The 27,684-nt window shown below is 40.7% G+C and overlaps 1 protein-coding gene across 49 annotated transcripts in view; it reads right to left on the reverse strand.

The window, feature by feature from the left end:
• The window catches only part of MAGI1 (membrane associated guanylate kinase, WW and PDZ domain containing 1), a 675,392-nt gene that overhangs the window by 31,858 nt on the left and 615,850 nt on the right, over window positions 1–27,684 (reverse strand). For 25 of the 49 annotated variants that reach the window (XM_055110110.2, XM_055110109.2, XM_055110107.2 and 22 more), the window contains 2 exons: window positions 16,013–16,044; window positions 5,739–5,955 (listed from right to left, as the gene is read on the reverse strand). In XM_055110110.2, the coding sequence (XP_054966085.1) occupies window positions 5,739–5,955; window positions 16,013–16,044 (249 nt within the window). Of the gene's footprint in view, window positions 1–1,736; window positions 1,821–5,738; window positions 5,956–16,012; window positions 16,045–27,684 lie in introns of all 49 variants that reach the window. The other 24 variants (XM_008963979.4, XM_008963986.4, XM_003811595.6 and 21 more) reach the window with 1 other exon arrangement.

Here is a 27,684-nt window from a genome sequence, read left to right on the forward strand (position 1 = left end):
CATACCTTCTTATTTAATTGACTGGATTTGGGGCTGAAGGAAAGCGCAGGCCTGATAATTTAATTCTTTTCTTCTCCAGTTTTGTACAATGGAATAGGGAAGAAGAAGGTGGATGTTTAGATTTCAGGTTGGCGAAGAGATGTCCCTTTTTAGTGATTCACCCACAAACTTAAAATGTATAGTGAATGAATACAGCAACAGAGAAGAAACCAAGTGACCAGTAAGTACAAGTCAGAGGAGTTTGAATCTGATCTTTTTACTTGAGCTATCTCAGTGCCAGGGCTGTAAATGGGTGCTTTCTATCCACTGCTTTTATTATAATTGCTGAGGCTAAGCTGCAAAACACCCAGAACATGGAGCTAAGCTACTGCACAGGACTCCCATAAACACAATTTGAGAATAATATTTTCTTGAGCACGCTAAGGTAACAATATTTTCTTTCTGTTCGAGTAGCTGGCTAAAGGATATTTGCTGTAATAGCCTCAATGCAACGACAAATTAAATCAAGTTGTGTCTCCGTCTTTGATTCACTCAAGCAAGAGGATTATTACTGAAATAGACCACTGGTGCTTTCCAGCCAGCACTGGGTTCCTGGCAGAGTCTGTTTCAGGTCTGCTGAGTGTGTGGCCTTTCTGGGAACAACGAAAGGGCCTCTGCAGAGACTTCCAGCCCAGACCCATTTTTCTCAGCATCATTTAACACCAGAACATTTGCCCATCCTACAGTGACACCAAATGTAACAAGTTTCTGCCTACTGTTGCTCATTTAGGTGTGAGCTAGCATGGTATGGGAGGTTGTGGCCAACAGATTTAGGCTTATCACACCGTTTAGGCCACATGGAAAAAAAAAAAAAAAAGCTTCGTTTCTTTCTGAGAATCAGTGGGAAAATGGCAAATTTATTTAAAGGTTTTCTGTTGAAAAGGAAGATGCCCACTGACACTAGGGATGTTAAAGACACAACAGTGAGCCAGGAAACACAGACATAAACGTCGACACACAGACATGTTACAAAGAAAGTCTTGCTACTTTAATTTTGGCATTTTAAGAATTCTACTCTTCTACCAACTAAATGCCATTTACCCCAATATATAACTTTGGCAGTAAATCAGTACTGAAACACATTATGGGATTATAAAATTTCTCTCTTCTGTGTCCTCTGAGGCCACCTCTTCTTAGAGGCATTGAAGTTTCTAAACTACTTCCCCCAAAATGGTTTTCTTCCTTACTTCAGGCAGATTTTATTAGAATTAAGTTTTTAGGCGGCAGTAAGGTAGAACCATTTTCCCAATATTAATATCACTTTTTTTGAGTGAGGCTAAATCAAATAGAGCTAAGAAAACCTTGTCCAATTTTCATTTGTAAGCCCTTGCATATGAACAGTTTCTGCAGTTAGTCTCCTTTGGGTAATGCCAGTGACAATTCAATAAAGCAGTCAAAAGACTTCCTTTGATAATTAGAAAGAATGGACCCACCAGATTTGCAGAGAAACTGCCTGGTGTCTCCATTACTACAGACAAACTAACACATTTCCAGACTTGACAAGGGCATGCAAAACCCTTTTTATTCCATCTTGTCTTTGGTTTGCGTTTGGTCAACAAGAGCTCCAAAGCACTTCCCTTCATGCCCCTTTTTTCTTCCCTCTCTTTTCTGAACTTCTCCCCAGGCCCCCAGACCAATGAGAACATCAAACAAGATGAATGAAAATGGAGAGACAAAAGTTTTCAGCGGATCCTTACTCGGACATTCTCCAAAATTCGTGGAATTGATTTCTCTCTCTCTCTCACCCTTGCTCAATCCTGATGCAGGTGAAGGTGACATAGCTGGAATATTAATTTCACAGTTTTGCAAAGCTTAATGTACATTCTTTCTCTTAGTTCACTTTAATTTAGTTTTGATTGATAAGGAACAGTCAGTTCAGCTTTCACAATAAAGGTCATGGCTGTTATTTTAAAAGACTATAGTTTGATTCCATTTTTTCTTTCTTTTTTTTCACAGTGCTTTACTTGTAAAAAAGGTAGAATTTACAATTGCACCATTGAGAGTTTCCTGTAACTCCTATTACTATCTTAAACTCTCCTTATTTAATGACATTCTAAAGTACACATTCTTGAATGGCCTTACTTCAATCATGGTTTGTCTAAACCCTTACTGCTTTTTGAAAAATTTAAGAATATTTGTGCTACCAATATACTACAGCATTTATTCAAAAGTGTATCAAGTCCAGGATGAAATTCATTCTTGTACTAATATCTGTTCAGGTGAATTCTAAGCATTTCAAGCCAGAATAGTCTTATATTTAGAGATGCAAATCAACGGATCTATCCGAGAACTGAACAAACACACAAATACAAACTCATAATTGCTCTTAAAATCTGGAGGTATATCTAAGCTTCTTAAGCTCACTATGATAAAGAAGCTCAATCGCCACTTCCAAACTTGTAAGCATGTCTCTCCAAGGCAGGACAGATTTACAATGTTGGTTAATAGGACAGTTTTCAGCTTTTTCTTTCCAAACTATATAGTGAACAGGCAAAGTTTCAACTATAAGCCTTATAATTTCTTTTGTAGTAAATGCTACTGGATAGGATCTGATTTTCCTAACATTTACTAATAACACTGCATCGCTGTCGTTTTTAAGATGTGCACAATTCTAGAGAAATCATAAAACAGGCAACATGGCTTTTAAAGGACTTCAGTGCTTGTCTTTGTTTTTAATTAAACATCGAAACCCTTCAAAAGGATTCATGAACACATTTGTAATTCAGACTGATTCATTCTAATACTGCTGCCTTGAGAGATGGCCATATCAAAAATATGGTACATTGCAACACATTTAGACCATATGAAGGAATGCGTTCACAGATTGTGTTAATCTCCACATTGCCCCTAATAAAAGAAAATAAAAAGAAAAATGTATTTCCAACAAAAAGAGGGTAATATGGCACAGTTAAGCTGCTGTTGCTGACTTCAATTTTCCTGTTTTTCCTGGATTACTCTGCTCATTTTACTGTCTTGGGGGGAGGGGGCAGGGAATCACATCTAACAAGGCTATACACTTTTTTCTCTTTGAAAGACAAGATACAAAACAACCTAAGAGAATGGCAGAAACTGATCTCAGATAAAGAAAAATACTGATTCAAAGACGAGATTGATGCAGGTTCATTCCTAGGTGCTGTGAAAATAAGAAAATCTGTGACAGATACTGAATAATTACCATGGGGGCCAGGGGGAGGTCTCATCATTATCCTCATTTAGTAGTGAGGAAGAAATCCATGTGAATGTTAACATCAATTAGGTTGCTACTATCTATCCGTCAACTACAGAGACTCCAATTACCAAAAAGGAACAGGTTCTCATTTGTGCTGCTCTATCCGATTCCTCAGATGTTAAAGAAAGTGAAGGAACAAAACTGGCACCATTCCTTTTTTTTTTTTTTTTTTTTTTTTTTTTTTTTGAGACAGTCTCGCTCTGTCGCCCAGGCTGGAGTGCAAGTGGCGTGATCTCGGCTCACTGCAAGCTCCGCCTCCCAGGTTCCAGTGATGCCTCCTGCCTCAGCCTCCCGAGTAGCTGGGACTACAGGCGCACGCCACCACGCCCGGCTAATTTTTGTATTTTTTTTAGCAGAGACGGGGTTTCACCATATTGGCCAGGCTGGTCTCCAACTCCTGACTTCGTGATCCGCCCGCCTCAGCCTCCCAAAGTGCTGGGATTATATGACTGAGCCATGGCGCCTGGCCCCGAATATTTCAGTCCGGCTGCCACCTGAGCAATTTCAGTACTTACAGTAGCTGGCTATGGCCACATTACATATTTTCCTTATTTTTTTTTCCTAGTGAAAACTTTTTAGACACATTTGATTAAGTCAAATTCTTAAGAAAATTTGCCGCCACCAGGGTAAAAATGGCATTTGAGCAAGAGCCTTCTATTAAACGGATGTTTTACAATTGTCCTGTCAACCCAGGACACCCCCGCCAGCCCTTCAGAATGCAATTCATTTTATCACAAAAAGATTCATACAGGAAAACTCAATCATAAATGTGTACTGTATTGAGGAGAGCAGGAGTTCGGTCAATAAAGCAATATCTCAACATTAACTGAAGTTGGGCCATTGACTGCACGAGCCACAAGCTCAGAGAGAAATGTGCGGGGAATGTGAAAATGCTCCTCTTTGGAAATATCTCTTAAATGGTTTTCTTCAGTGAAATCACTACAGTGAGCGAGGAGACACAATGAGGACAGAACCTGGTTCCTGGTTAGCATCCACTGCATATGAGGTCATTCCAAATGGAACTTCATTTCCTTTAGTCAGGCCTCAGGGGTACTTTAGGGGTGTCTTTCTAGTCAAGCAACTAAATAAGTCCCTGCTCAAATTAGTGGGCTTTTTGTCAGCAGAGTGAACTTGTAGCCAAAACAGCCTATTTAATTCCATGCATTGTGGTAGCAAGAAGGCAGTAATATTTCTCCCTTGAGGAGGAAAAGGATGAAGCCCTGAGTGACTCCTAACATTTGATAACCAGCAAGACTCCAGGCTCACCTCTGCCCCCCAACTGCTGAGCATCATTCAGTGGACTGACCAACTTTCCTCCTCAGACAAGGATGCTGGCCTTACTGCCCCATTTTGCTTGGGTCACAGAGGAGTTGACTTTCAGCATGCACCTCGGCCGGCAAAGGAAGCACAGCATGGCCAAGTCTGTGTGGTGGACAGGAGGCCGGGGACCCACACCTCACACAACCTCTCTGCCACGACTCTCGATGGGGACCCTGCTGAGCAGTGACCACATTTGCAGCTAGGAATGAAACCTGTGCTGAGGGGAGGATGAGCAAAATGATTCCCTTCACTCTTCCAGCTTCTCCCAGACCCTTCAACAAACCGAATCTCCACCATCACAACACCTCTCTCCTACCCCATACCAAAAAGAGAAAATGAGCCATCTGTCCTTCATAGCTGCCTCACCCTGACCATTATAAGAAAACATCAGAAAACAGCCACCCAACAACAACAATCAATTTGCATCGCCTAAAATTAAGGCATTTTTAGGAACTTTCATTGGTAAGATAAATGAATATTATTTATGGTGAATAGTTTTTGGAAATCATTTCATAATAAAAAGAGGTTAAACATGAGGGTGATATTATGTTTATACAAGCCAAGAAGATACAAAGTATACTATCACTGGCTCATATTTATAGAAAAGGTAAAGCACTGGATAAGTAATTAAAGCACAACCACTCACTGCTATGGTTTTTTCCTTTTTGTGGGGAATGTTTAGAGAGATTATAATGGTTAAAAAAAATTACCAGTATTTTTAAAAATCAAGAGACCACTTAAAAAGCATTTAATTTCTTCTCATTAGCCCAAAATCCCAGTCAAACATGTTTAAGTTCTATTGCATATCAGATTTGTGCTCAGAGCACATCACAATCTCCACTCGGAGAATTAATGAGACAGCAGCTCTTATCTACCATTCCTTTTAACTGAAGGGACGAAAAAAAAACCATTTTTACCCAGGGCATTTATGTGATAACCATCCACTTCTACCCCCTCCCCAAAGTGAAGGCATAGTGGAGACTCCATGAATAGCCAGCAGAGTCCACTCCCTCTGTGATACTTTTGCCTCTTGCGGATTTCACTTTATCCAGTTTACACACTGCAACTCATCTATTTTCAATAACCTTCAAGAGAAAGGTAGAGCCCTGCGGAGGGGTCAGGGTAAGACAGAGGCCAGGATGCTACTCACGTCGGTTTTCATACATGCTCCTGGACTGGGCCCAGATTTTAAAAGGATCTGGTTTTTTCTGGCCAGAGCTGTCAGTTTGATCTGGAGCTTGGGCCTCTGCAGGTGGGAACTCGGGGAGCACCTGTGTGCTGTGGCTTGGGGATGCTGTGTGCAGGCTTCGGTGGCTGGAAACACTGTGCTGAGAACTATTCTGACTGTCTTTCCTTTCCAGTGGTTGCTGAAAGTAAGCAAGTGAGAGGGGCAAGAAGAAAAGATTATTATTGGTTCTCTGAATGGGTGTTTTCCACCAGCTTGTCTTTGTTTAGCACTTTTGCATACATATACATATCAACAGTATTTTGGCTCCCACCTTTCTCCAGCTAATGCTGAATGTAGATAAATCCCCAGGTGATTGGCAGACAAACAGAGGGGTGGGCCAGATAGGAAGACATAATCATAACCCATACTGCTCTCTGGGCTACAGCGGAAAACAAATCTGATATTCATCACAGGTTCTCAGCTAAGACGCTATGCTCGTTTACTGCAAGATGGATCAGTTTTAACACTTTCATTTTCACAAAAATATGTGACACCAAATACCATGAGTGGTTTACGATAAGGCTATAATATCCAGAAGAAATATAATCAGGGCTAAAGATGCTCCTCAGGACTCCATGTCTTGTACCTTTTAATAATAAAATACCCAATTCCTCTCTAAGAGTTTGCTATCCATTCTTTTCGACTATTAAATAAAAGGAGGTCAGATCTTTTAAAAATCATGCCTAGTATTATATGTTTACTGATATTTCTAGGTGTAGAAATTACTAATATATGAAGAACTTCCATAATTCTTAGCTAATCAATTTTGCAAGCATTACACTTCACCTCTTAAACTGCCGATAGTACTGTTGGTTGAAAACCAAGATCAAACTTTGTATATGAGTTGGCCTCTGGGGGCCAGCCTTCTTAGATTTGCAACTTCTCCAAAGTCCAAGTATTATAATATTCAAAGGGGAAGAGTTCCATTTAAATTTCAGTTGAATAACCGAGTCCTTCTTCATTAAAATCTGCTCAGCAAAGACCCTTCTCATTTTACAAAAAGCTCTGTCAGAATGGGGAATGAATGGAGAGTAAGACTTAATGGAAAGGAAAATAGTGGGTAGAACAGAAAATAACTGTAGTTCTTATTTTCTCCAATAAAAGACTGTGGTAATCTCAGGTGTTTAGCATTCCCTATTCAAAACAAACAATCCTGCAGTCATGCCTCATATACCATAGACACCATGTCACTATACTTAGCTGATTTAAAGCATTGTATGGGGTAGAGGACAGGAAGGGGCTCTCCATTCTCTTTTATAGATCCTGTAGAGCTCGTGGTTTTAAAGTACTTTATAAGAGCTTTGACCTTGATCATTCTAGATCCCTGAAGTTCTTTACAGAGCCCAAATCTTCCACCAGGTGTTCCGATCAATCCTATCAAGGCCATTCTTCCTTGCTGTCTCCCCAAGTATCCTTCATCTTTCATTCCCCTGGAATTCTGCTGGAAATTTGCAAGGTCCCTTAATTTAATTCTCAGGTCCCTATACTTCCTCTCCTTCCAGTAATTGCTTTGAAACAAGTATCTGAAGAAAGCCCAAGGAGGACAAAAACTTCATTTGCTCTTGACTATTACAGATTTGAATGCAGGTATTGGCAAGGATTCAAAATTGAGAACAACTGGACATGGATTCAATGAAGGCAAGATAGACCGTTTAAAATTATACTTGATGTGCCTGCAGGAGAAATTTGAGGACCATATTCTAAGCTATCCTGGAGGTCTTGGGAAAACTGTTTGAGAGGCTTAATTCACTCCAATTCAAGGGGAAAAACATACACTGTTGCAGATGCCAGGAAAACACGCTGATGTTTGGGTGGGAACAAACACCATCATAATCCCACGTCACCATTTTTCTCTTTTGAGGATCAAGTGCTCAGCTGAGATTTGGTTGCCATTCCAGAGTTGATAGAACCTGGCTCTGCCAACTTCAACAGTTTCTCCTCCAACAGTGAATTAAGCTCCCAGGGCCAGAGTGAGAAAATGTAAATGATGGATACTATACTCATTTTCTTTTGCATGCACATGGGACTGTTGTTTTTTTTCCCCTCCTCTTCAATGTGGTCTTTACAAGGGTCTTGATTATAAACAACCATGTATAACATCAGCCCTTTTTTTGTGTGAACCTACATAACAACACATAGAAAAAATGGGATTATGGGTGGAGTTTTTCCCTCTTATCATTATACTTTCCCATATTACCTACCTTTTTTACTTTTATGGTGCATAGAGAATACTTTTTATAATCAAGACAAAATTTAAAGTCATTTTCATTTCAAAATGAACCTTGGTAAATAGAATTAACAGGAACTGCTACTTCCTATTTTTTTACATTTTAGTAATGTTTTACTTTTGTTCCCCTCTGAAGGGGAAAGATATTTTAAATGTAAAAGCAAAAAACTCAATAAAAGACCTCTGCATTTACCCTGAGAGTGGCATGCCTCCCTTCAAAGGACCACTCTCTTTTGGTTCCTCAAATTAGTAGATGCCAGATTGATTCCAGGGTCGGCCTATGAGCACTAAATTCTGACCCTGGAAGCTCTGGTCTCATCGTGTTGAAACTACGCTTCACAAAGGTGTGCACACTGCAGGATTACCTGCAGGAAACAGCCTTGTGCTGCTGCTTCTTTTGTAGGGTTATTGGCAGTTTCTGTTCCATTGTCTTCTTGGGCCATTACCTCCTGAAGCCTAACTCAAACCTTTTCCACTTGATCCCTCTTCCTGAACTGGAGAGAAATATCCTTCTGGCATCCCTGACCCACTGAGAAAGTCTGATAAAAGTACTGGACCTGTCTCCCAGAGAAAATGCGTATGTGCTTTTACATACATACCTGTACATGCGTGTGCAGAGATTCAGCATGTCACGTCATGGGTTTTTGAAACCCTCTCATGTCTGTCCCAGTATAATAAATCCCTGACATGGAAGACCTAGATCTCTTACATTTAACTGAAGAGATGGTTCCACCAGAAATAGAGAGTGCAAATGAAGTCTACTGGAAATGCTTGGGCCATTTTTCAAATTATAACACCCTTTCTCACCTCCCCAATAAATGACTCATTTAGGTCCAATTTAACACCAAATGACAGACACAATCTGGAATGAGTTTGCAAAACTGCCTCTCAGTCAAACTGCACCTCTGAGTCTCTTTTAAATGCCATCTAAACTTTATACCTCAAACTGGAAAATAAAAGTAAAGGAGCATCCTGAGAATGTGCTCTAAAAACTGTGCCCCCACTCAACTATCTCTAACTGGCATATATAAATGGCACACTAATGGGCTAAATACACAATAATCTGGAAGCTTTTTGGATGTTCTCCCTGCTAGGACTTAACCTCACTCTATGTTCCTTCTCAAGTTCAATTATGAAAACTCATTAATTTGAAGATATATTCTGTAATTTAATATCTTGTTGGCACTCTGGATTTTTTAAAACTATGCTGTGGGTGTGAGGGGAGTTCAAAGTAATTTTTTTTATTTTCTGTTAGCATGCTAATTAGCTATGAGGTTGTCCTTTATCTGGTTAGAGCCCAGAACTGTCCAGGAGAAAAACCATGTTTATATATCTCCCAAATTAAAGTCAACTTGTATGCATTTTCAGCAGTCTGGATCACCTCCCAGAAGACTAGGGGCATGAGAATACGTTCACTTCTGAACTATTTATGACACAGGAGCAGATTTGCATTTAATGCAATTGTATTTCACCTCATTTTCCTAGGTGAGACACTAGCCCAAAGACAAGTAGCTGTAGTTAAAAGTATACTTTTAAGCCTGTTAACGAAACCCTGTGCATACTAAGAACATGGAAAAATGGAAAAACCTAGTACACAAATGATATAACATCCAGCCCAGGCCTTCCTAAGTGTGCTGCCCTACCTGCAATAGATTTATTCACTTAACCCAATAAATACATAGGATCACCTGCTGTGTGCCAGATACTGAGGGAAACAACATGTAAATAAGGAATAGATGGTACCTGAGCTCTTGAAATTTATCCCTGGGAACATATCTAAGTGTGTGTATACATAGTGTGTGTAGATGAATATTAATCAAATATAATCTATTGATAGCAACACCCTGCAATGTCCTTTAGAAAGGTGGTAAAGAGAGGACTCTGGAAGAACCCTACTAACAGAAAGAGAAGGCTGGGCATGGCGGCTCACACATGTAATCCCAGCACTTTGGAAGGCCGAGGAACACAGATCCCTTGAGGTCAGGAGTTCGAAACCAGCCTGGCCAACATGGTGAAACTCCATCTCTACTAAAAATGCAAAAATTACCCAGGTGTGGTGGCATGCACCTGTAATCCCAGCTACTTGGGAGGCTGATGCACGAGAATGGCTTGGAAAGGTGGAGCTTGCAGTGAGCTGAGATCACACTACTGCACTCCAGCCTGGGTGACAGAGCGAGACTCCATCTCAAAAAAAAAAAAAAAAAAAAAAAAAAAGAGGGTGTGCTAAGTGGACTTTCTGAAGAACAAAAAAGCTAGTGTGGCACAGCAAGGGAGGGTGGCCTGAGAGGAACTGGGAGGCCACATAATGCATGAGCCCTGTGGGCTACGTAAGGAGTTTGGGTTTCATTCTTAGTTTCAAGAGGGGGAATCCATTAATGAATCTCAAGTGGGGATGTTCCAAGAGCCAACATGTTTCCAGAAAGTTTGGTGTCGCTACTGGGTGGTGAATGGATTGGTGGGGAAGAGGAGTGAATGCGGAGAGGCCAGTCAGGAAGCCCCAGGTGCAGTCAATGTGGGGAGCTGAGGTGGGCAATACCAGGGTAGCTGGAGTTACCCAGGAAAAGAACAAGTGAGGTCAGAAGACACTTTGTTGCCAAATTCAACAGGGATTGCTGACAGACTGAATGGAGGAGGCTTAGGAGCAGGAGAATGGAGGGGACAGGAGAGAAGGGAGGTGAAGAGGATCACCAAAAGGAGGAGAGCTTAGAAACAAGGATATCCATGCACCACATCTCTACTGTGAGTAACTGGTTGAGAAGGGGTGCCATATATGAAGATAGGAATTTCCAATGCTAATCGTTGTCATTATGCTGATATTTTTGAAGCAAGAGTCTTATTGCTGAGTCTCAATTCATAGCCAACTAGGAATATGGAAATGGGCTCAATTAAAAAAATTCCATAAAGGTCTTTGGCCACATGTTGGCCATGAACCTGTATCACAAGACCTTTTAAACTAAAACTGTACCAACCTCTCTGAAATGAATGATTCCCTTACTTACTGTCAGGCCAGGGAAATTGGGAAGACATAATGGTTTTTATAAATGGAAATGGGAAAAAAATCAACTCATCAGTATTTCCCAGAATGATTTCAAAATGTAGGTACTTAGAAAGTGAACTGAAAATATTTGCTTGGAAGAGCAAATGAATACAGACAGCACTTAGGAGCTTAAATGATTAAAAGAATTCATGTGGCTTAAAAATGACAAATCGATCCATTTTAAAGCAAAATTATTTACAGTTCACTTATCTGCAAAGAGCGAAGGCTACTGCAGCAATTTACATGGACAACAGGAAAAACTCCAAGTGCTGATGAGGTATTAGGCCAATGTCATTAAAGGGTGTGTGAAAATCAGAGACTCGAATCCAAGCCAGTGCAGAGGATGGTCATTCCTTTTGTTTGTTTCTTTTATCATTTATGGGTCTAAGTCAAACGATTTCTTCCAAAAAGGTGGGCGAGAGGAGTTAATGGAGAAGAAAAGGCAGGCACTGACTGGATATGAAAATGGGTTCTGGTTCACATTGCATGTTTTAAAGGAATGTAATACAATGGCAAAGTCCATCTTCCAGGGCTCCAAAAGGCAGAGAAGGAGAGTTGCCACGGGAAGTGAGAGGCAAGGAGACTGACTTAAGTGATCCTATGCCTTCACCCATCTACTACTCTCACTGCTTCTTCTTGTAGGCTGTAGAAGCTTTGATGGGATCAATCATCATGCTGGTTGTCACACAAGTGGCATCAGGGAAAAGGAAGACAGGTGCCACACAACTGTGTGAGTCTCAGAAAGAGGCAGGGTACATAAAACGGAATGATCTAGGCCAGGGTCACTCAGTGTGTGTGTGTAAAAGGAGTCTCTCCCTCACATCTCTTAATGACTAGTTTTCAGCAATTTCCTTTAGCATCTCTTGCAGGGGAAAGGGACAGAGAGGATAGTGGAACAAAAACCTATCACTGTGGCTACCCTGCAGACAGCTTGCTATGTCTGCTCTAAAGAGGCTGTTGAAGAGACTGCCTCTTCAATGTGGATGGGCACTGGATGCTTTGCCCACCATCCAGGGTCCTCTATATAAAAACTTTTTGTAGGATTTTTTTTTTTTTTTTAGTAAACAGGAAACTCTTGTCTCTTTAGTGAATATGGTACACTTTCTTTCATCTGACAATAATAGCTAAGTAAAGAATGTGGTTTCCTATGTTGCCTAGGCTGCTGGGGAACTCCAAAGTACTCCACACCTCAATCACAGCACTTATTCAATCGTGGGTATTGGCATTTTATGATGACTTATAAGTTATTATAATTAAGAGTGGAATGATTACATTATGTGCGTACTTGCTTCCATGTTATATTTCTGCTTTATTAATGCTCATCACACTTTAATCCCTATGAGGTGAGGATCTTTGTAGATCTGCCTGTTAATGTGGTTATTATTTCTCCCTCCCCATTTCCATGAGGGCAGGGATGTTTTCTGATTAATTCTTATCCAATATTGGCACTGGGTCTGGCACACATAAAATAATAAATACTTATTGATGAAATGACTGCATAAACATTTTGGAAATTTGTGACAATTAATCTTTTTTTTTGCAAGGAGCAATCAATACACGGTTTGTTTGCAAACTGCAAGAAGAGAGGTGCCATGACCACCTTATTTATTATAGTATTTCCAGTGCTTCACACCAAACCTGTTATTTAATGGGTTCTAAATACTAGTTTTCTGAATAATGGATGAATGAATGGATGAAAGATGAATATGTAGGTGGAGGAACAGATGGATAAATAGAAGATGATAGCTAGGTGTGGTGGCACATGACTGTAATCCCAGCACATTGGGAGGCCAAGATAGGAGGAGCACTTGAGACCAGCGTGGGCAAGGTGGTGAGACTCCCGCCTCTACAAAAAATATAAAAATTAGCCAGGCATGGTGGTGCATACCTACAGTCCCAGCTACTTGGAAGGCTAAGGCAAGAGATTGCTTGGGCCCAGAAGTTCGAGGCTGCAGTGAGCTATGACTGTGCCACTGCACTCAGCCTTGATGACAAAGTGAGACTTCATCTCAAAAAAAAAGAGGGGACAGATTAAGGGAGAATAGTTGGGAAATGAATTCATAGGAAAACGGGTGGATACTGACTTAAAATTCAGGGTTTGGTGTGATATTTAGTTTTAAATTCTCATACACAACATCCTTGTGGGTGATTTAGACTGAGAGTCTCAGTGAAATGAGTTTTCAGTCAGGATGATTAAGTTGGGCCACAGAATCAGTTTCCCAGAGAGGTCTAAAACCTGACAGAAAATATGTCTTGTTTTTGTCTCTGCTATTTGGCAGAAAAATCCCTGATGTTATGAAAGTCCAGGTATTAAATTAATAAATTTTTATTAAGATACTGCCATTGTCCCCAATGAGTATATAAACCACAATTTCAACATTTAAACTAAATCTTGCAGGTGAAATTGCTTATTAAGAGTAAGCTACAGGGACTATCCAGGAGAAGAAACAAGATAAAAAAAGATAAGTCCTTCTGTTCTAATAAAAACCCAACTACTTAATTTTTGAAAACCTTAAAAAAAAAAAAGGTATGAGGGCAAAAGGAAGCTGCCAGTCACATGAGCAAGCCAACATTGTCAGGAGCCTCTAATAAAATAAACAAAACAACCATAACACAATGGTCCTGAGCTAAGACCACTGTGCACATATGCACAGAGCTATTGCCAAATCTAAGTGAGTCACAACCCAGGTACAATCAGTGTGCTTTTAATTATGCATCCTGCATAATTCACCTTATGTGTCATTACTTGAATGGCTTTCTGGTACCAGGACATCCAGCTTCCCTGTGAATTCCCTCTGACCCCACCAGAAAAATCCCATGATCATCTGTCTCCCTGGCAGGACATCATCAAAATTCAAACTGGAAAAGGGAAACCACTTTCAAGCCACCTGTACAGAACTCTCACTGATCACAGACGTTAGCAGCACTTTGCATCCAACAGCAGCCCTTGGCCGACAGCTCCCAAATTTTGTACAGCAACTACCAGTGTGTGCCAGCAATGCTGTGAAAACCCTCAACCCTGTCCTGGCACAGAAAACAGGTAAGGACAAGCCCCAAGCTGGGGGCTTATTATTTTCTAACCCAGCAACACATCACTCTCTTAGCTTGTGGTAATTAAGAACCAGCAGACTATGGGTAAAGCAGTTGAGAGCTTCTTTCTTAGGAATGCAGCCCAAGTAATTGGCTTGCTGCTTGCTAATGATATGGCTTCTGCAAAAATTAACTGTCATAGGGAATTCTCTTAACTGACTTGGTGAATGCAGGTTCAATAGCTATTTGATAGCCTTTGAGTTCACCAGGTAATTCCAAAACACTTGGGGGAAACAGAAATGCAAATGAATTACAAAAATCCTTTTGCACACTAAATTTAAATGGAATGCAAAATGGAAAAGAACACCTTGCTACTTGACGTCATGCTACCTGTGCAAAACTACTATGTCTCCCTCAGCATACTCCTTGTTAAGACTCCATTCCATGTAGGGTGTGTAAAATAAGCCCATGTATCAACGTAGCATGGCTGGGGTGGGGGAGAAAAAAGGATGGTTCGTGCTAACTCAAGCTTATGAGACACATCTTCTGGATTTCCTTCCATTTTTCTGAAGGCAGATGGGTTACTGGCTATGACCAAGGGACAGGGAGACACACATGCACACATGCACACACTTTGGCATCTTTGTGGTTCCAATGTGGGCACCAACCAGCACTTTTCTGCCTGGACATTAACACACACTGACAAGGAAACCAGCCCTGAAGTCAAAGTTCCAATCACCACGGCACTATGCCATCGGAATCACATCAATTATTGCAGGTTTTTCTCTTTGGAGAACTTAAGAGTGAGGTTTAAAATGCAGGAAGCTCCCTCTCTCATCTCCTTAATAAACTTCTGCCTCATGCTGCCAGGCTTGGAGACAGGTGGAAAGAATTCAGCTGCAGCGCCGTAAGCCGCAAAGTTTTCAAGGTTCTCCCTTCCTGGATGGCACGAGGCTGTACATTTTCCCTCCCCCAAATCTTCTAAACCACATGGAAACATCCCTCTTTATCCTAATGTTAATGAATTGGGAAGCCCCTTCCACCCAGATCAATTTCACAGGCACTGGAGTTCCAGATTTTGAGTTAAGCAGCATTTTAATTTGTCATTAGTGCCCCGGGAGCATAAACCCATACCACCAAGCAAAACACTATAGCCTCTAAGCTATTAGCTAACATGTCAACTAGGTAATGCATCTTCAGGGAAACCAGATTGGAAAGGACAGCAAAACATTGATTTTTTTTTTTTTTTTTTTAAGAATCCTATACCTGCAGCATAATGCTGCTAAAGCTGGCAAAACAACAAAGGACATTTCTACAGCAAGGAAATGTCTTATTCTCAGTGCTGGGGCAGTGAACATTGTTTCATCTGAGCATGGTCACATATATGGGGCAGAGCAATTCTTCCTTAAACCTACAGGCTTTTTATTTTGTAAATAATTCATCCTCCGGCACCTAAGAAAGCTAAGGGAGAGAATGGGTAGACATGTGAACGGCTGGGAACACCAGTTGAGAGCAATGCTACTCACGGAGCAGGTGGAGCTTTCTTTTTTTCTCTCCTTCCAAAGGAAACAATAGCATTTGTATCAAGTTAAAACGGCTAAGAAACTCATCCCTTTGAAGGAGAGTGTGGATGCATTTGTATAGAGAAGATTTCAAACATGCATTCTTTATCCTGGCTCCTGCAGCCTGCCCACAAATCACTATACAGTTAAAGACAAGCCCAAATACCTTGTATAACAAACAGATCCCCAGAACTTAAGAAAATGAGCCCCGGCTCCTGTCTCCCCCATCCACTGTAAAACACATTTAGTGAAGTGAAGCCACACAGAGTACCCTTCCACCTCCAGCCCCCCACCATCCACCCCGGCCCCAACAAGCACCAAGTAACTGACAAGTCCTTACCGACTTTGGGCTCTTCTTGGGAACTGGCAGCCCTGGAAAAAATGCAACAAGGAGGAGAGGGGGGAAGAAATCATTAGCATATAAATGTTACCTTTTCCTTAAAGAACAATCCCCAGGTGTTCCATGGCAACCTAGCCATCTGCAGAGTTATGTCAGATTTCTCCCCAGCATCGGAGTTACCAGGCTGTTCATATCGAATCAAAGCAGAGGGAGGAGGAGAGCGAGAGGCAGGAGATCTATCTGCATTAGCTATGCTGACTTGTACTGCAGCAGCCTGGAGGCTGGGAAAAGAAATTCACAGACCTCAGCGGCCTGGGAAATTGAACACTTGGACAGAATCTCAAATGCTCTTCTGGATTAAGAGAGACTTAACTTACAATTAAGTCCAGGATATTTCCTTTCCACACGATCCACTTGTCAATTGAAACGGACCAATCAGGACAGAGGAAAGGGTATATATTTAGTTTCAAAGGAGTACATGGTTAAAATTAAAAAAATTTTTTTGGTCTTTTCTTTTTTTTTCCTCTGCCTTTCGGAAGAGGAAATGCTTTCTTTATTTGGATGAGCTCAATACCAAAACAAAGACGGATGCTCTTTTGCCAACACAGAATGCTAACAAATGAACACAAATCCAAGTTGGTCTAGGGTCCCCTCTGGATCATCAGCACATGTCTGTCTCAACGTCTGCCAGTCATCCAAGCAACCTCCTACTCACAGCTTGTTGGAAAGGAATGGAGCAGGACTAGCCCTCAGGAGGGAAAGCATGTCATTTGGGAGTGAAAAAGAAAAACTGCACAAAGCTGAAAGAAAAAGATAATAATGGAGAAAGAAAGGCAAAGGTGGTCATTGAATCCAGCTGGCTCTTCCAAAACCCTGTCCTTAGTGGGAGGGCTGGAGCTGGAAGGGACAAGTGATCTCCTCAATTCTAGGGAAGTCAGGAGCAATTGGGGGCAGACTTATGGGAAATCTACCACCAGGGAAGGGTGTGAAAGACAGGCGAGAAAGGAAAATAAAGCGTACACTGGTGTTTCAAAAGTAATCATTTCTACAAGCTGTTGCCTCTTTTGATTTTTTTCTTTGGGCAGGAGTTAGAATGCAAAATACAGATTCTATCTGTATAAAGCACACAAGAGATGCTTGGGATCTGGTGATGCTGCACTGGAGATTTCAACCTGTTTTTGAAAGTGATTCCTAGGGAGTGTGACGATCTCAACTCTTTTGGAAGTGACTTGTCAAACCATGAGCCATGCTGAGTTCAGCACAAGTAATATGAGGCGAGGCAAGGCAAGTGGGTGAGTAAGGAGGAAGCAGCCCAGATGAGCCGGCAGAGTGCCCACTGGGAGTGAGGCATGATGAGGATTACTCGTCGTGGGAGGCATGAGGGCACTCTCTGGCAAGGTTCCTTGCATCACCAAAATGAGGTCACCATGGAAGCCTGGCTCCCAGACCTCAGAGGGCATAAGGCACACTCAGTAGTTTGTCAGAAATGCAGCAGCCCAGGTCCCACCGCTGTGGGCCGAGGAATCCGCAGTATTAACAAAAATTCCAGGAGATTCTGATACAGAGAATCTGAGGACCATATTTAAGGAAACTCTGATATGGTAGAGTATTACTCTTTCAAATCAGGCAAACTCAGATAGGCATCCTTTAACAAAGTGCTTTGGGGCCCTCTCTGTCTCAGTTTCTCCATTTATAAAGGGAAAATAGTAAGACTCACTTCACAAGATTATTAAGATAATGAAACAAGAGAAAATGTTTAAAAGCCTCCTACCTGGCACAGAGGAGTTACTCCAATGTCTACACCTTTTCACCTTGCTTAGCTAATTTACATCATTCAGAAAGGAAGTGGTATAGTTATCTTGCACTAACTAGAGAAAAATCATCTGCTAAGCATATTAAAATATAAAAAAGATTATAGGAGAAAATATTTTACCTATGGATACAAATAACTGCGTTGAACAATTTTGATATGTCTTTATTTTTTAAAATAACGATTAAGTGCTTTTTTTGGCTTATTAATATGATTCCCTTAAGAAATTTTATTAGGTTGTATAAGTGTGGGTCACTGTATAAACTTCAAAATTATATAAGATGACATCTTTAAATTCATATTTTCCCCTAATTAAGAGAGACCTTCTTAGTTAATTGGAATCAGCAAGGTTTCACCATAGTTATCTTTTACTGCACTTGACTCTGCCCAGGATCCCAATGACCTACATGAAAATTTGGAAACAATCCCCCATTAGGTAAGCAGAGTCAGGGAAAATGGTTTCAATCTATACTCTGCTAATCATTTGTAAGACTCTGGCTGATCTTCAAATCCCTTCTCTTAAGAGCTTCATATATAAAATAAAGGGCATTTTTCATTCTCTAGCAATGCACATTCAAAGGTGCATTCACAACGATGTTCAGTGCAATATTGTTGGTAGAAAAGAAAACTGGAAACAACTGGAAATTCTAAAAAACTGTGGGGCAGCCAACCTACAAAGCTAGGTTAAAAGGAATGAGCTATCTCTACAGGTAACAACATAGTCTTTAAAACATAATGTTCAGTAAAATGCCACACTGCAGAATGGCAGGCACAGCAGGAGACAGGTGTTCCACACACTCAAACACATGTGTGGCTTTTGCCTTCCATGAACGTCCACATCAAATGGATAATGGGGATATGTTCAATAGTGGCAAGGAGGGGCAAGGATCAGAGGGACTCATTTAAGGAGACTTTAGCCTTATTTAGAATTCTTTTTTAAGACCAGCATTTTCACATATCACTGATGCAATAAAATACTAATTCAAAAATAAATATTAATTAATTAATGGCCTCTTCATTGTTAACTACACAAAGCCAACCAGTCTGAAGGATATGGGGGTAACCAGTTAAGGTCTATTTCCTCTGAGGAAGTAGTCCATGGAATATTCCAGAAGATCCCAGCTCAACTGACACAACAAACCGTATATTACAACAAATAAGAAAACCTTTGTTTAAAGAGGCATTTGTTCCTCTTTGCTGGCTAGTTGCTGAAAACCTTCATTTTAAAAAGCCACACCTTTTACAGCAGCCCAAAAGCAGGTTACGACCACAAATTAATATTTAAATAGTCAAAATCAAGAGACTCCACTTGATTGCTTTTTTAAAAAAGAACTCAAAGATTTGTTTTAGGCCCACATGGTCATTAAATCTTAAAATCTAATACATATGAATGCTGGAAAAACCTTACTAGTTTATAATTTATTTTAGCCCAAGCTATTCAGACGGATTGAAAACAGCTGGGAGACCTAACAGAAAAGACTCAAAAGGTCACTGCTTGCCAAGACAGAATGCTCCAAGACCTATCAAAGGAGATAGCGAGTATGTAACTGGTTAACTGCAGACATATCCCTACCAGCCAGGCCATAGGAAGCAACATCATCCCATACTTCATGGCATACCAGTGGTCTTCCCTAGACAAGCAAACACTTTGTATGCCTTGTGGCAGCAGGAAGTTTGTGTTCTACAAATCATGTCACATATCACATATAAGGCATACATATAAGGCATACGGCACCTGTCTTAATGGGCTTGTCTGGTCCATTCAGGGTAAGGAAGGGGAACTTTCAAAAGAGGCAGAAGAAAGAGTTTATGGATGGCAGCATCCGCTCTTAGGGCCTTAGAAGGCAGCAAATATTACTTCTAAGGGATCCCAGAAAACTTTTCCAGGGAAGTGTATGTTCACAGTGTGATCTGCAGGAGCGAGAAAAACTTGGGACTTGAGTATCTAAAGTTCTCTATTAAAATGGTGTCATTTTGGAAAAAACGAATGGCAAATTCTTTGCTAGTGACTGAGACCTGACCAACTAATGTAAGGAGGAGAAATCTGTTTTCCTCTAAATATCAAGGCCATAAACTATAACTAAATGGCAGCATGTCATAGTTGGTGAAATTTTATAATGCTTGTACACAAATAATTTATATGAAAAAAGTAAAGCTGTAACAGAATACATACCATTTTGCAAAGAAAGGCTAGAAGGTTATGCGCGAAAACAGTATTTTCTTTGGCTCATGGGATTATGCGTGACTTTATTAACTATTTTTAGTATCTCTACATCAAGAAAAGCTTTATTTATTTATAAATACACACATACATATCCACAGATACCACAATAAACAAAACTCTATACTGCTTCTTTTTTCTTTTTTTTGGACAGTCTCCTTCTGTTGCCCAGGCTGGAGTACAATGGTGTGATCTTGGCTCACTGCAACCTCCGCCTCCCGGGTTCAAGCAATTCTCCTGCCTCAGCCTCCTGAGTAGCTGGGATTACAGGTGCACGTCACCACGCCTGGCTAATTTTTGTATTTTTAGTAGAGACGGGGTTTCACCATGTTGGTAAGGCTGCTCTCGAACTCCTGACCTCATGATCCACCCACCTCAGCCTCCCAAAGTGCTGGGATTACAGATGCATGTCACCACGCCTGGCTAATTTTTGTATTTTTAGTAGAGATGGGGTTTCACCATGTTGGTAAGGCTGCTCTCGAACTCCTGACCTCATGATCCACCCACCTCAGCCTCCCAAAGTGCTGGGATTACAGGCATGAGCCGCCACGCCCGGCCTCTATACTGCTTTTTAAGATAAATGCAGCATATTTCAGAATATTTTGTTGCATTTTAAAATCCCTTGAGCATCACTGATCTCTATATCCTCAAAGAGTTGCTTACTTTTCCCCAAAATGAATGCATACATACAGTTTTATTAAAGAACCCTCATAGATTAGGACCTGTGCTTGTCCTACTGATTAAATGTAAATTCGGAAGAAGTAGGAGAGCTCAGCTGGGCTGTTGGGGAAACCAAGCAGAAGCCGAGCATTGCCATTTCAGCACTGAGACAAACAAAACCTGAGTTGCTGGGAAAGAGAGTGGACCTCTCTGGACCTAATTTCCTCCAGGTTTAAAGGAAGTGGGAATGCCAACCAACCTCACTAACTGAATGAATCAAGAAAAACTGCACAAAGAGGCTTTGAAAGGGTGAATCCTAAAGTGTCTGTCACATACAAAATGGATCTACGCATAAGAAAAATGTACTATTTATGTCATCAATTTACATTTTTTCATTGTGATATTCATTTCCCTCTGCATTTGGGTCTCCTGACTTCAGCATTTTAGTGGAAACATTTTGCTTTCCTCCTAAGCATTCCAACAAATGCTGTGTCACTAATCCACATGTCACTGAACACATGGGATACCTTACAGTTTCGCAAGGCAAATGTTGCAATAAAAACTGTCCTGGAGTTGGATTAGGTAATACAGTGTGCAAGGGGCAGGGAACCGTGTGTGTGTATATATATGTATACACACATACACACACAGTTATAGATCTCTCTCTCTATATATATATCGAGAGAGAGAGAGAAGGTGGGGGGAGAGAGACAGAGAGAGTAGGAGCTAGAGAGGGAGTCATCAGGGACCACTGAAAGCCACTGAAAGAAAATGACTGTGAGGTCTTGGTCAAGGGCTGGTCTTAGATACCAAAGAAGATAAAAGTACTTCTGAGCACAATCTCAGACCACATGAGCCTTCTCTGTTATTCGAAAACCTATCAATGCATAATTCTAAATGCAGGACTTTAAATTTACAATTAATTTTAACTCAGTAAACTGATCATTAGGAGTTTGTATTAAGGAAATAATCAGTCTTGCAAAAATTCCTATAAAAAGATGGTCGACACAGCACTATTTTAAGAAGATAAAAAATGGAAACAGGCAGGGCGCGGAGGCTCATTCCTGTAATCCCAGCACTTTGGGAGGCTGAGGCAAGTGGATCACCTGAGGTCAAGAGTTTGAGACCAGCCTGGCCAACATGGTGAAACCCTATCTCTACTAAAAATACAAAAATTAGTTGGGTGTGGTGGCAGGTACCTGTAATCCCAGCTACTCGGGAGGCTGAGACAGGAGAATCACTTGAACCTGGGAGGCGGAGGCTGCAGTGAGCCGAGATCACACCACTGCACTCCAGCCTGGGCGACAGAGTGAGACTCCATCTCAAAAAAAAAAAAAAAAAAAGGAAACAATCTGAACTTCCAAGAGCGGAGGACTGAGTAGAGAGATGTGTTATATCAATAAGATGAAAAATTATGAAACCATTAAAAATGAGCACAACAAAGAATATTCAGTGATTGGGAGAAATAATAATGATATAAGACATGAACAGCAGGGTAAAAACTGTGCATAGAATATATAAACTCATTGTTAAAAAGTGGATATACATATATATTCACACACATCATATACCCAAAGACTAAAGGAAATGCACTAAAATATTTTTCTAAACACTAGGATTAATAAGTAATTCATATTCTTATTTTCAGTATTTTCAAAGATTGCTGGATTTTACATATAATGTGGCAATAATCATCAACAGGATCAGTACTGCAGCCAATATGTAGCATGCCTGGACAATGGCACATACTGGCCTTAGCACAGTGCTAGATTAAAAAACAACTGGAGTTTGTTCTATCTCTCCTTTGGCTCAATGACTCACTACCATTCTACTGAAGTGTTTATGCTCCTAAATTACTGGGTCATGGCCTTGATTGAAAAATGTGATACAAAGCTGTTATAGCCCCTCTCAAGCAAAGCTGCACAGAAGCACATAATTTTGCATATAATTTCAGGGAGTCTTTGAAACCTTCACTAGTGACCCTCAGAAACCCACTCTATTGGGGCCTATAGTCCTTAAGTTAAATCATCCTTGTCCAAGTATATGGCTATAGCATTAGAAGCAATTCCTAGGGTGAGATTTACTTTAGCTAAGTTTTTATTTTCAGTAAGAGCAGCATATAAGTAGAGGGGCCAATGGGAAGGATCAAACAGAAAGGTAAAACTTGCATTGCTTACTTCGCCTTCTTTCTTGGAAAGATTTAAAAGACACAACTGAAAAAATTATGAGGAGAGGAACTGTATTAAAGAACACAGGTAATTTTCAGCAAAAGTGCTGCTCCCTGGTAAAAGGAATGTGCCTCCTAGGCCATGCTTTTATTTGTTGGGGGTAGTCGGATGATGAGTCAAAACAGTAAGAGATTATCGAGGCAAAGTCGCAATGGGGTGCAGGAAAGACAAATTGAGAACAATCTGAGACTTCCCCAGCCAATCAGAATTGATGATTATTTGACTGCAATCCAGTGGTTCTAAACAATGAACATGAATGGCCGGCAACCCTTCTAAAAAAAAGCCATCTGCATCATTTCCTGCCAACCAGTTTTTTGTTTTCTTTGTTTAATAGAGAATCTATAAGCCATGAAATAAATTTAAACTGTTCTCTCTGTACCAATAAAAAGCTAACGACAGTCCAGAAAACAGGAAAAGGTACATTCAGCCTTCACAGTTTCCACTGAGGGTAGGAAGGAAAACAGGGAAAATTCACTCACTCATGTAACCAAACTGTGCTGACAGCCTAGGAACTGGCATGAAATAAAGCAATGGGCAAGACCTACAGGGTCCTGCTTTCACAGCGCTCACATTCTGTGGGGAGACAGAATAAACAACTTAGCAAACAATTTCAGAGAGTGGTAACTTCTGTGATGAAAATGACGCAGGACAATGGAACAGGCTGTGCCGGGGATGCACAACTACTTTATGTTGGGTGATCATGCCAGCCTTTCTTGAAGAGACCGTATTTGAGCTAAGAGCTGAAGTATGAGAAGGAACCAGTCATGAGACCATTCATTCATACAAGATTTATTGAGCTCTGCCATATGCCCAGCAAAGCATCACTAAGAGATAAAAGTAAATCAGACATGGCCCCTGCCCTGGAGGAGCTCATAGTCTATTTTAAAAGAGAAAAAGTGAAGCAACCGTTTTATAATTCACAGTGGTAAGTGTTACATGCCAGGAGAGAAGGGAGCACTGTTGCTTTCAGGAATACAGGGAAGAGAAATCTAATCCGATATGAAGAAGGGGGCAGAGGGAGGAGCTGAAGTGAAGAATGGCTAGCATTTAATCGTGGGGTGGGGGAGTGGGTGGAAGCACATGCAATGATTGATGCTTGAGTGAATAATGATGATAAGCTTTTCTTGTTGTTGTTTTGTTTTAGCTAAATCAGTGTACCAGCATAAACTCAAGGCCAAGCTGAAACCAGAGTACATTTTCACTGAAGGACTTTATAAACACTATATATCACAAAATTGAACCCATAAAAAGGAATGAAAAAACGATCCCAGTTTGGACATGTTTGATTTTTTTTTTTCTCCTTCTTCTGGCTAAATACCATCATAACCCCGTAGCATAATTTTTCAATACAAATATGATACCAGCTGCCAAGAACATAAGTATCAGACCCAATGTCTCCAAAAAGATGAAGACATTCTTTCCTTTGGGGACTTAATAATGGTCATTATGAAGTATTTTGACCATCATAATTTAGAGAGATAGTTGGACTTCAGATGTCTGAAATAAGTAGCTCCCAAGGCAGTGTCAGCTGGCATTTTGTGAAGAAGATTAAGAACATAGTTGTACTGGTTTTACAGCTACAGAGAAGTCTGCTTCAATTACACAGTACACATAGTCTAATAAATATGTCCCAGTAGAAATAAATGGTTTGCAAAGCTGGTGATTCCTGATGGCTTACAGAGCCTTTCACCTCAAAGTCACAAGCCTTGACCTGGCACAGGTAAGAAAGACCTAAAGTCATAAATACCTTGGACTGCTCAAAGACCTGGGTAAGATGGATGAATTGTCTTCATGCAATTCCTGAGAAATAAATGGTCACTCCAGAGAAGGTGTCATTGAAATGATATGGATGATCCTATTGTTGCTACTCTTGAAAACATGTGAAGTATACCTAAAGGTTGAAAGCTTAGTGCAAAAATAACTAAAAAGTATTCAGAGCCTGTCTTTGACATAAATTTATTCTTCGTACCTGTGCTCTAAGTACTAATATCTTCTCATTCTGCAGAAGAGAAAACCAAGACACTGATGGTCAAGTAACATGGCCAATGTCACACAGTCAGGTGAATAGCTGGGGATACTTGGTCTAAAACCAAGCCTGTGCTTTTAAACTATATGCTGTCATTCAAAGGTTCCTTAATTATTTTGGTTTAGAGTCTACTATGATAACATTAATCCTATAGCCATTCATACATACCAAATGCATTTACAGAAAATTTTTAATATAGTTTTATGAAATACATGGACCTACCACTGACAACTGCTAGGTCAACGGGGTCAAGGTATCTAGGGCTCATAACTGCGACATGCATTTGGGAAGACAGTTCTTTTCTACAGATAGCCGAAGAGTGTATGCACAGTCAATCAATTTCTTAACACATCCCTGATATTTTACTCCAAGTCTCAGTACCTAAATCACTGGTCATTCAAGGCTACACATGCTAAAAATACAACGAGATCAGTCTCTGATTTGGGACAATGAAGCATGTCTTTAAAGCTACACAACTAACAGGTTGACTGGCCACAAAAACTCAGTTTCAAAGTGGGCAGGAGTTTTTTCTAGCTTGCAAATGTTTCCTGACACTACCTAATAACAAAATTTCTTTTTTTTTAATGGGCTTAGAGAAAAGATATGGAATGAGTCAGAAGTGGAGTGAACTATGCCATCTTCTCTCCAGAAAGGAAAGAAAAAGAACCGTTAACTAAAAACAACCACTAATTTGTCAAGATGTACCTACCACGAGGTCAATCTTTCTACCCTAGGTAATATTCCTACCAAGATCTACTTTTTAAGGGTAGAATTAAGCTAGTTTCTCATATAGTTCTAGGAAAGCTCTCTAACTTTATGTAAGTTAAAAATATTTGTAATTGTGGCATTTAGAAGTCGGGTCTTGTCTTCATCTAAAAATGCTTCTACCTCTAAGGAAGACTCCTTAACTACCATACCGACAACTTGAGGCTTCTAGTACCTATATTTCAAATTTGAATTGCTTTTTATGCAAATACTTAAGGGTTGACCATGTAACCCATTCCTCTTATCAACAGCTCATTCACAGAGGTCTCCCTAAGATAGGTGAAACTATGGTGGCCTGATAGCCCCATGCAGTTCCTACAAATTTGAGAGGGTGATTTTTAACTACATAGGATGTACGGGGGGATTATGAAACAATAGCTCAAAATAGCTCACCAAAAGAAAACACTGATAAGGATTCCTTTTCTGGGTTGGAAAAACAGGATGCTGTGTGGGCCCTTATTTTAAGGTCACCGGCCCCAAAGGAAAACCTATCACTGTAATTGGTGCTGAGAAGCTTGTAGGTTAAAAAATACATGCTGGGGCCCTTTTCTTTTGCTTTTCTGACTTTTAGGTTGTTTCTTATCCCAACTGCTTATTTTTAGTAATGTAAGTTAGGCTCAGGACCAAGATAGAAACCCAGAATAATATCCGGGCTTTTAACCTTATAGGACACCAAACCCCTGAAACCTAAGACCCTGCCTGAGGCTTCTTTTTCTCTCTCCCACCATATCCGTCTCCAAACGCATTCTGAATCCATCCAAGTTCATCTCCACTGCCACTACCTTCTCTTGCCTAGATGACCACATGAGTCCAGAAACTGGTCTCTGCTTTATGGTTTATCCTCTTTATTATCCGCACCGAGGCCAGAGACAACTTTATACAGCAGAAATCAGATTGTACTGTCTCCTGGCTCCATGTCCCTATGGCTTCCCAAAACCATTTCAATTAAAGACAAACTCTTTGTTCAGTGTCCCACTAAGCCCTCCTGGATGTGACCCTTCCTATCTCTTTATTTCCTCCTCCTGGACACACACTCCAGCCAGGTTGGCACCCTCCACTGCGGAACTGCCTCCTTGCAATTCTCCGGGCATTTTCTCTGGCTGCTCCCTCTGCCTGGAACTCTATGCCTGCAGATCTATGTGTGGGTGGCTCCTGCCTTTCACTCAGGACCCTCCTCAAAGGTGACTCTTTCAGAGAGCCAACCAGAGATCCAGGCAGGCTACCAGCAGATCTGAAGTGGCCCTTTTCTGACCCACTTTATTCACACAACCCAGTTTCTTTGTTTTCATTGAGCCTATCACTCTCTAAAATGACCTTGTTTACTTGTCTATTATTTATATTGTTTATTGTTTACTTATTGATTGTCTCTATTTCAGGGACCTATTCTATTTTATCGGTCTATCCCTAGAACAGTATCTGGTCACCAGTTCAATAAACACCTGTATCTCTCAAATGCATGTATGAATGTGCAGAGCTCATGAAATGAGTTTACACCTTGAAAGCCGCAGGAAGAGCTGATGAGGCAAAGGGGAGGAGCTGCTTGGCCTTTCTTTTTATAGCCATCATTGCTGCAGTGACTGTTTAACAGCTCTTGATCCTTGGTCTGTTCCTTGATTTATTGGTGAGCTGCCAGGTTCGGCTCAACTCACAACTGCCTCACTCAGCACAGAGAACAAGGTTCCGCTGTGCCACCTTGTGTCCTGACTTCCCATCACCACAGATGAGCTTTGGTCTCAGAACAAACTGAAAGCTCAGAGGGAAACACCAAACCCTATAAGCTCCCCACTCCAGCAAATGGATATGTTCTCAAGGATTCTTTGAGATCTAAATCTTCAGGTAAGGATAGCTTCATATCCTTACTTACTAAAGCAAACTTTTATTACAGCACTGGGTTCAATGCCTCTCAATGCCTCACTCTTCCCTACAAAAAGCGAACACATGCTGATGAAAAAAAAAATCTCA

The sequence above is a fragment of the Pan paniscus genome, chromosome 2 (assembly GCF_029289425.2).
Source record: "Pan paniscus chromosome 2, NHGRI_mPanPan1-v2.0_pri, whole genome shotgun sequence".
NCBI classification, from domain to species: domain Eukaryota; kingdom Metazoa; phylum Chordata; class Mammalia; order Primates; family Hominidae; genus Pan; species Pan paniscus.